This window comes from Anser cygnoides, chromosome 28 (assembly GCF_040182565.1).
Source record: "Anser cygnoides isolate HZ-2024a breed goose chromosome 28, Taihu_goose_T2T_genome, whole genome shotgun sequence".
Classification (NCBI taxonomy): Eukaryota; Metazoa; Chordata; class Aves; order Anseriformes; family Anatidae; genus Anser; species Anser cygnoides.
Window position 1 is genome coordinate 2,238,108 of NC_089900.1, and position 10,396 is coordinate 2,248,503.

At 49.6% G+C, this 10,396-nt stretch overlaps 1 protein-coding gene across 1 annotated transcript; it reads left to right on the plus strand.

Annotated features, from left to right (window-relative positions):
* The first annotated feature begins 731 nt into the window (after nt 1-731).
* On the plus strand, nt 732-1,857 carry LOC136787315 (olfactory receptor 14C36-like). The gene has a single exon (XM_066984474.1). The coding sequence runs from the start codon at nt 898-900 to the stop codon at nt 1,855-1,857; it is 960 nt and encodes a 319-aa protein (XP_066840575.1). The 5' UTR covers nt 732-897.
* The last annotated feature ends 8,539 nt before the right edge of the window (nt 1,858-10,396 follow it).

Here is a 10,396-nt window from a genome sequence, read left to right on the forward strand (position 1 = left end):
ATGTTTTGGATTAGGATGAGAAGAGTGCTGATAACATGCTGATGTTTTAATTGTTGCAGAGCAGTGTTTACACCAGGCCAAGGACTTTTTGGCTTCTTGCTCTGTCCTGCCAGCGAGCAGGCTGGGGGTGCAGCAGGAGCTGGGAGGGGACAGACCCAGGACAGCTGACCCCAACTGGCCAAAGGGGTATTCCATACCATCTGACGTTATGCTAAACAATATATAGGGGTGGCTGGCCGGGGTGGGGGGGCCAGCTGCTCGGGAATAGGCTGGGCATCGGTCAGCGGGTGGTGAGCAATTGCGTTGTGCATCACTTGTTTCTTACACATTATTATTGGTAATACTATTACCATTATCACTATTATTATTATTATTGTTATTATTATATTCCTGTTTTAATAAACTGTCTTTATCTCAACTCACAGGCTTCACTTTCCCGTTTCTCTCCCCCATCCCAGAGAGGGAGGGGGGAGGGTAAGCGAACGGCTGTGTGGTGTTTAGCTGCCAGCCGGGTTAAACCACAACAATTCTGTAGCACTGTGAATGCAGATGCTGACATGGCCTTCTGTGTAAGAAAGGATTTCATCTGAAAAAAATCTGAAAATAAAACTTTGCCCAGCTGTCATGTTCCTGTGCACTCACTGCTCTGAGTCAGGACTGATTCCCTCAAGAGTCCAGGAGCAGAGGTCCCTGCTTCTCACGGCACACTGAACTTTAGAAATGAAGCTTATGTCATGAAGTTGAATGACATTTTTCAACAAAGAAAGAAGAACCATTTGAGTCTGGCAGGGGGAGGGTCTACAAGGAATGGCATAGGCTTAACTCAGAGAAGACTCCCCTGACTTGTCATGCTGTTTTCCGACCTGTCCAGATCTCCATACCCAGAGGCAGCACCAGATGTCCAACAGCAGCTCCATCACCGAGTTCCTCCTCCTGCCATTCGCAGACATGCGGGAGCTGCGGCTCCTGCACTTCGCGCTCTTCCTGGGCATCTACCTGGCTGCCCTCCTGGGCAACGGCCTCATCCTCACCGCCGTAGCCTGCGACCACCGCCTCCACACCCCCATGTACTTCTTCCTCCTCAACCTCGCCCTCCTCGACCTGGGCTGCATCTCCACCACTCTCCCCAAAGCCATGGCCAATTCCCTCTGGGACACCAGGGCCATTTCCTATGCAGGATGTGCTGCACAGGTCTTTTTGTTCCTCTTCTTCATATCAGCAGAATTTTATGTTCTCACCGTCATGTCCTATGACCGCTACGTTGCCATCTGCAAGCCCCTGCACTACGGGACCCTCCTGGGCAGCAGAGCTTGTGCCCAGATGGCAGCAGCTGCCTGGGGCAGTGGGGTTCTCTATGCTCTGCTGCACACCGCCAATACATTTTCCCTGCCCCTCTGCCAAGGCAATGCTGTTGACCAGTTCTTCTGTGAAATTCCTCAGATCCTCAAGCTCTCCTGCACTGACTCCTATCTCAGGGAAGCTGGATTTCTCATGTTCAGTGCTTTTTTGGGGTTTGGATGTTTTTCTTTCATTGTGGTGTCCTATGTACAGATCTTCATGGCAGTGCTGAGGATGCCCTCTGAGCAGGGCCGGCACAAAGCCTTTTCCACGTGCCTCCCTCACCTGACTGTGGTCACCCTGTTTATCAGCATGGCCATATTTGCCTACCTGAAGCCCCCCTCCATCTCCTCCCCATCCCTAGATATGGCAGTTGCAATTCTGTATTCAGCAGCTCCCCCAGCAGTGAACCCCCTCATCTACAGTGTGAGGATTGAAGCACTAAAGGATGCTATTTTGAAAGTGTTTTTAATTATATTTTTTAGGAATCATAAAGTTCCCGTATCTCTCCACAGGTGACTCTCAATATATCCCATTCCAGCCTTGTGCTTTGTTCTTTTCCATTATATTTTTTCTTGTTTCCATATTTCATTATTTTAATTTCATTATTTTTAACTGTTCTTCTGCTGTTCTCCCCTCCACCCACCCCCCCCCCCCCCCCCCAAAATATATATTCACTCCTCCCACTGCTATTGCTGAATGAACCTGCATTGTCTCAGCAGAAGCTTGGATAAAAGTCAGTCTCAAAGTGTGTAGCAGTGCAGACTGTCTCATAGCAACATAATTGCTTTCTCTATATAATAAATGGGATTTTTTCACTTCCTGAAGGCTGGGCTTTTCTTTCAAAGCTCAGCAGAGCTGGCATCAACCAAAAGGAAAGTATAAAATCCCAGGTGGGAACTGGTCCTGGAAATGTCTGGCTCCTTCCTCATGCTATGATCTGTGTCTGCACTAGAGGAACAACCAGCCCTGTCACCCATGCCCAGACCCTACAGACTCTAGAGTGGGGCTGTCAGCGAGCCCCTGTGTGAGACGTAGCAAGGGCTGGTCTGGGGCCTGGCACTGGGAAAAGTAGCCAGACCAGGAGGGCTGTGGGGGGACAAGGCACCAAGCTCTGTTGTGGGGACCGTGCCAGGGGGGTTGTTTCCCTGGCCCTGATGCCCTCTGCCCCAAGCAGTGCCGACACAGAGGGGACATGGGGCTGTGAGTGGGTCAGTGATGCTGGGCCAGCCCAGAGACAGGCCTGTGGACAGGAGCCACAGCACTGCAGCAAGTTCTCACACGGCCACCACCCCCAAACTACTGCCAGGCCCCACGCCCCAGCCAGGCCGGCCTCTCCCCTCAGTCACAGCCATGGCTGCAGGGACCAAGAGACACCTGGGGCAGGATGTGTGGGTGGGCAGCACCAGCCCCAGTGCTCCTGGCAGCCCCTCTGCAGCCAGAGCAGCTCCCAAAGGTCAGGACGGGCCTCAGTGCTGCCCACAGGGCTGGGGGGCTCTGGGGGCTGCAGGCACTGGCAGCACCTGCTGGGAGACCCCAGAGCCAGGGCTGAGCGTCAGTGCCTGGCACCACAGCTCACAGTGCCTCCTGTCCCGTGTCCTGACCTCTCTCAGGAGCACCGCTGGGTGTGTTATTCCCTGCCTGGGTGTGGAAAGGAGCTGCTGGAGGGCTTCACTGGTGATCTCTGCAGCCCCTGGCTCTGGCCCCACATCAGCTCGCAATTACTGCCACTGTCCCTCTGCACTGGCTGTTGGGTTTCTCACGTGCCCTCCTCTGATCTCATGCAGTGCATCTCTTCCTGGAGCAGGCCCTCATAGCCCGCTTGCAGAGTAATGGGATCCTGGTGAGGCTGTGCTTCAAGAGCAGGCTGGGATTGCCCTTGGTCTGAGTAGGTGTGGTGATCTGGCAGGGGCACAAATTGGGGCAGAGAAGATAGAAAAAGCAGAAAGATATCAAATGAAAGGAGGAAAAAAAATCACCTCTGGGCATGAGAGGTGAACCAAGCACTGACCAACGTGATCTAGCTGCCAAGTTATCCCAGCTGAGGGCAGGCCAAGGTACAGGCCTCAAAAGGTTCTTCCAATTCATAATCCTCAAGGCAGTGGAGTCTGGACCTGGGAATACTGCTGTGGGTTGAGACACTGCCTGCTTTTGTAATCTCTGCTCATCAGGGTTACCTAGTGAGTGAGGTCATCCTAAAAGCAAACTCTGTTCCATGGGCACCAGGACTCAGACTGGTTTGAGGTACCACGGAAAAGTTTCCAGAAACACTGCCAGGTATCATAGAATGACAGAATGTTTGAGGTTGGAAGGGAGCTCTGGAGATTGCCTAGGCCAACCCCTTTGCTCAAACAGGATCAGCCTGAGCAGGTTGCCCAGGTCCATGTCCAAATGGGTTCTGAATACCTCCAGGGATGGAGGCTCCACAACTTCCCTGAGCAACCACAAGCCTCCATGATCTGAGGACATCTTTTAGTGGAAGGCAGTCAGGTTTGTTAAACACATTTTCCGCTTTATAAATTCCTACTTACTCCTCCCAGTCGTGTTCTTAACCACCACTTCTTTGGAATCCAGTTTGCCCAAGGGTTCCCTAACAAGGTCCTCCACCTCACAAAGTACGACTTCCTTGCTTCAGGCTTTTTTTGTTCTGATCTCAAGGACTTGCCGTTCCAGAGGCCAAGGTTGGAAAGAATGCGGCAAAGAGGACAGTGAGCAGTGCCTCAGCCTTCTCTATGTCCTCTGCCACCTGGGCCTTCTCTGTATTTAGCAGTGAGTCTGCATTTTATCCAGCCTTCCATTCAATGCTGATGTCCTTGTAGAAGTCCTTCTTGTTGTTCTTCACGTCCTTTGCCAGATTCAACTCCAGGAGGGCTTTGGCTGTCCTAACAATATCTTTGCATGCTCATCAATTTAGCATTGATGCCCTCCAGAAACCCGTTAGATGGCTTGTGCTCTGTTGTACTGGTATTCTAGCAGAAATCTGAGTGTTTCAACTTCCCCCGTGAGGACCATTTCCTGCAAACTTGAGGCATTTTCCAGTTGTCTGAGGAAGGCCATACCTGCTGCTTCTTCCTTACAGGAGGTCTCTAGGTGACACCAACTACAAGGTCACCCATGTTCGTGTGCCTGCTAATCCAGACCCATGAATTCTCATCACCAAAACCAGGGCAAAGCTCCTTATGTTGCCGCTGCTCTCCCCCTGAAAGGTCTGCTCTCCCTCCGTGCCTTACAATCCTCTCCACCCCTGGACGCACCCCTGTTGTGGGCTGTCACACCATCTCTGCTATCCAAAATGAGAGCTCTGTAACCACACACAGACCTCTGGTTCTTCCTCTTTTTCTATGCACTATACACATCAGTGCCCTGGCACTTCAGGGAGATGCCCAGGAATTCCAGTTTCCCAAAAGGGATATCACTGGCTGTCAAGCTGGTAAGTCTCAAGAAACTCTTGGTGAATCCATGCTGACTCCTGATCACTTTGTTATCCTCCGTGTGCTTGGAAATGTTTTCCATGTTTAGCTACCCCATCCGATTCCCAGGAACTGAGGAAAGGCTGTCTGGCCTATAGTTTCCAGGGTCTTTCATCTTGCATTCCTTTAAGACAGGGGTCACATTTGCTTTCCTCAGCTGTGCCCTGGGCCTTAAAAAGGAGTCTCAGGGGAGACCTTACCATGCTTTACAATCACCTTAAAACGACTATAGTGAAGTGGGGATCAGTCTCTTCTCAAAGTACCAAGTGATAAGACAAGAGGAAATAGCCTTAAGTTGCGCCAGGAGACCAAGTGATGAGACAAGAGGAAATAGCCTTAAGTTGTGCCAGGAGAGGTTTAGGTTTGATATTCAGAATAATTTCTTCTCTGAAAGAGTTATGAAGTATTGGAACAGGCTGCCAGGGGAAGTAGTTGAGTCATCATCCTTGGAGGTCGTTAAAAAACGTGAAGATGTAGGGCTTTGTGACATGTTTTAATGGTGGACATTGCAGTGCTAGGTCAAAGGTTGGACTGGATAATCTTAGAGGTCGTTTCCAACCTAAATGATTCTGTGATTTGCTGATAATTCTGTGCTCCGGGCTTCTGGGTGTTGGAGTCTGCCACTTGTGCCATAAAGATTTGGCTGGTTCATAAACAGGAAGGATGTGTGAGGGAATTCCTAGCACAGGTGTGGCCGCTGCTTGACAGCAAAGAGATAAAAGCAGGATGTGTCCAACCTCTCTAACCTTCATTGCTCTCTGCTCTGCTTAGACCTGAGATGTAAAGGTGAAATGTGCCAATATGTGCATGTCCTGGGAACATAATCTCCCTTTCAAGTGTTGGGAATAAATATATTTTTGGAGAGAGTTACATTTTTTTTTCTTCACATAAAGGGGGAGAAAGTGTCATAACTCACTGCTCCATGTACATCACCTTTTAAAAAAATGATAACTTGTAGACAAGCATAAAAAATTCTGAAATTGAAGTCTTCTTACAAATTTATTACATTAAGGAATTTTCCACATACATTTCATTTTGGCCTACAATATCCTTCAGGGCTTGATTCAGTTGCCCACAAAGATGTTGCTGCTGCCTCAAGGATACCCTGGAATAGCTGAAGCACCCATTTGGGGCTATGAGATATGACACGGGACCTTCTGTCTTTACAAAAACATTTTCAGAGTCCCTTAGAAGACATTCAGAATTAATATCAGTTGGAGGTCGCTGATATCATTTTATCTGTAGGCGGACAACTGAAAAAAAAAAAAAAAGGAAGAAAGAAGAGATTCTTTCCTAGAAGGTTGTTTATTATTATTATTATTATTGAATTCTTTCCCTTTAAGAAGACTCCTGGCATCTCCCTAATTAACCCATAAGAATTGAAGACTTCAGGAGAGTTATGCCCAGAGTCTTGGCTTCTGAGGGAGTTTTGCATGTTGATTGGCCTTCTGCTGCCAAGTTCCTGAACTGCAGAACCAGAAAGCTGGAGCAAGCCTCTGAAGAAGTAAAAGACGAGCAAGCCTCTGAAGAAGTAAAAGACAAGCAAGCCTCCAACTGTTTGAGGGTGTTGGCCAGCTCCACTGAGGGCCATCCCTGAAGAGACCACGATGGGAACAAGCGGACAAGGTGCCTGTCCCTGGGAGATGGTGAAGGAGAAAATCAGAGGCACTGGTTACAGGTGGAAAATCAAGTGGGGATGTGGCTCTGAAAGCCCTTGATGTGTTTCACCAAGGGGGATGGCCAAGGCCTGAGCGCATCCCCTGGAAAGGGGCATCCTGCACTTCCTGGGCTGCTCGGGGCTCTGGCAGGGGCAGTGTGATGTGGGGGTGTGCAATTCCGAGTGCAGGACATTGGTAGGACACTTGCCAGGCTCTGTGGGGTTGAGGAGGTAACAAGACCCAGGGGCTGTAAGAGACCGGTGTCCTCTGCTGGGCCTCAGTGGAAGAGGCTGCATCTGTAGCCCTAAAGACACCGGTTCCATTGGGGGGCTCCAGCCCCACATTGGCCCTCCGCCATGCCCCTCCACATCCTGTCCTACATTTTCCTGTATCTGTGCTTGCATTCCTGCAGACGTTTACCACACACTCACATTCCAACCTCCCTCTGACCCCATGATTGCCAAAGCTCTCCTAATTTCTCTCCATCCTTACTAGCTTTGGCTTCAAACACAAACCTGTGTTTTCCTGAGGATTTACCAATACCTGTGGTTTCCCCACAACACATCAGGATTCTTCCAAAGCCTCACATTATTGGAACTCTATCAGCCAGTATGTCCCAGACCCACAGTTGCTTGAATTGTCATTGGACTGAATCTCTACATTGCCGCCCTGAACTCAACATAATCCTTCTGGAATGGAAAAGGCCACACTAGAGCAGGTACACCTCTGAAGAGAGTGTGGCAAATGGATAAGTCCACACCTCTGAAGGCACACCTGCAACCATCTATGGCTGTCGGTAAGCCCACGACACAGTAGGTAGAGCCTTGAAGGGACTGTGGCTCATGGATAAGGATGTGTTGGAACAGGTACACACCTAAGGGACTGTGGCCAGTGGATGAGCCCAGGCTGGAGCAGGGGTGAGGGGAGGAGTTCATTGCAGGGTCAGATTCTGCGGCCTGGTCTGTGCTGTGGTTTAACCCAGCAGGCAGATAAGCACCACACAGTCATTGGTTCAAATCCCCTGCCCCAGCGCAATAGGGCAGAGGACTGAAAATGGTAAAAGTGTAGGTACTTGTTGGTGTAACAAACAAGTGTTTTGTAACAAAGGGGAAAAAAAAAAAAAGTGATGCAGAATGCTATTGCTGACCTCTGCTGACCAATGCCCAGACACCCCTGGCCAATTCCCGCAGCACTCTTGATTAGCATTAAATCATGTGGCATGGGATATCCCTTTGGCCAGTGTGGGCCAAACTGCCTTCTCCTGTCCTGTGAGGCCTCAACAACAGATAGAAACCATTTCATGAACTAAATGGATTCACTGAATATTTGATTAATATGGACATTTCTGGGAGGTGGCCCATAGACTAAGGGAATGATATCCGTGTTCTAATTGCAGGGGGCTGATTAATGAAGACATATTGGAAAGTCTGGAACCTGTCATGGTATAAACGGTACAGAATAAGGGGTGAGTATTATCCTGGTTACTTCTTGGGTGACTTTTTTTGGCTCTCAACGCAGCTCAGAGAGGTGGTTTATGCCCCCACACTTAATGGGACACTTAATGGAGAAGTCAGTAGTCCATATGTGTGCCCTGTACAGATGAGGCTTCAGTGTGCACATTGTGTGCATGTGCATGTGAGGCGAACATGAGTGAGCACAAATGCCCTCTCCCAGTGTCCATTCCTCATGCTGTACGGTATCTCAGACAAGTGCAGAGCAGGGTCATGCACTGCAGGGCTGAGGTGCCTCCCAGAATCTGGGAGAGGCAGCAGGAGCCAGAGGGACACCACAAGCACTGCAATGCCCTGCCTTTGGGTGTACAAGGGTAGGACTTGTGTGTTCTTGCCTGTCTCCTGCATCACCTGCCCCTGCCTTCCTGGACTGTGTCAGCAAATGTACCAGGGGGACCAGAGAGCTTTCTGGAGACTTGGAATGACATCAGACCTGTCTTCCAGAAGAGGAAAAAAGAGGGTGAGAAGAATTAAGGCTGGTCAGCCTCACCTCCATCCCTGGGAAGGTGGTGGGGCAAGTTTTTCCACAGCTACCTCCGGGCACTTGAAGGACAAAAGTGGGATTGCTGAACCCTTAGGTGAGGGAAAAGAAAGGGATGCTGTCTACCTGCACTTTAGCAAGGCCGTTGACATTGTCTCCTGGAGACTACTTACAGCCTGATTGGTGCTATGTGGACTTAACAAATGGATGAGGCTGTGGGTGGGAATTTGGCTGGACAATCAGGCCCAGTTGTCATCTATGGTGCAAAGTTCTCCTGTCAGGCAGTTCCTAGCACCATCCCTCAGTGATCAGTACTTGAGCCAACACTGCTGAATGTCGTTATTAACTCTCTGAATTACAGGATGGAGCACACTTTCAAATCCTTTCTGGATGGTGCCAAGCTCAGAGGAGCCCTTGACCAACCGCATCTAGTTTAGTCTGCCTTGAGCAGGACAGGTGAAGAGGATGCCATTCAGGGGTCTCTTCCAACATGAGTTATTTTGCGATTCAATGACTCTTTCCATTGGAGAGCTCTCTGAAGACATAATAGGGAGAAGAAGAAGAAAAGAGAGAGAGGCAGAGGTACAGATACATCGTGTCTTACTATGAACACAGTAGATCCTGTGAAGAATGTTTCCATATTTAAAAAAGTGTTAGAAAATTTGATTGATAAATTTCATTTAAAAAGCTTACTTTTTGTGTCCTCATGTCCTGGCCCACAAGTGGGTGCTGGGTGAATGTGTTCTTATGTGGTCTGTTGTACCTCAGAAACTTAAAGTCACACAACAGGCACACAACTTGGTCACATCTACCTGAGAAGCTGGAAGGCCAGCAGCAGGTATATGGCCTGGAAGACCATGGTGAGGTTTCTCCTGTCTGGTCAGGCCATAGGGCTCCAGAAGGCTGATGGCTTGGGACATCTGCTAAAAAAGCGGTTTGTGGATGATGGAGCTTTCTCTGGTGGTGGGAAACAGCAGGAGAGAGTAAAAGCTGCTGCAATGTGCTTCTTGGAAGTTTAAGACTGGGCATGAGGAGGAGGAAATGTCACTGAAAGGGTAGTGCTGTGGTGTCAGAGGTCACCCAGAAGGAGTCTGTGGTCAGCCCATGCCATTGTGTTTCAAGCAACTGCCGTGGAGGGTGGGGAGACATCAGTGAAAGTAAGGAAATGCCTGGATGAGAGCAAGGTGGAGAAGCAAGGTGGGTGCCTACAGCTTTCAGGGAAAAGTGGGAAGGGATAGGACAGCGCAGGACAGCCCTGTGGTGGAGAAGACCGAGAGCACTGGCAAGGCTGGAAGGCCCCAGCAGATCCAAGGTCTTTGTCCCCCTGCCGATGGCAGTTGTCTCTGCTACTGAGGCTCATGAGGAGACATACTGTGCTCATGACACTGGGGCCTTGTTGCCTCCTTGCAACCCAGTGGGGAGGCCAGGAGGTGTTATAACATTGTCCTTCACACAGCATCACACACCCCACATCCCACTGCCCCAGGAAGAGCCCTGAGCCATGGGTGAGTGACAGAACCTCCCTTCCCAGGGACTGGGGGCCCGGGCTTGGCCTTTGTGCTTCACCAAACAAACCAAGGCCTTTACTCAGCATCAGAGGCTCCTGCCCAGTGCCTTTGCCTACCTGCAATCATGGCCTCCAATTGTCTGCTCTAACAAGTCCATGGGGAGGCTTTGTCAGTAATGACCCTCACTGGGGCCCATTAATACTCCTAGACACTTCAAGGTTTCCTTCTGACTTTAACTTCTCCTGCAGTTACATCATTCTCTTATCACTACCTGAAGTTTATGGTCTCAGCACCAAATGCACCATGGGGCTCATTACAATTCAGTCATTTTCATCCAGTCTCCCAGACTTGTACAATTAATTAGTGAGGTTTCAAGAATGCAGTTTAAAGAGGAAGTTTTCAATGACCACTTCACTAAGAGCATTTTCCT

Excerpts from the sequence above, each read along its gene's own strand:
- LOC136787315 (XM_066984474.1), top strand. The coding sequence starts at position 898 with ATGTCCAACAGCAGCTCCATCACCGAGTTCCTCCTCCTGCCATTCGCA.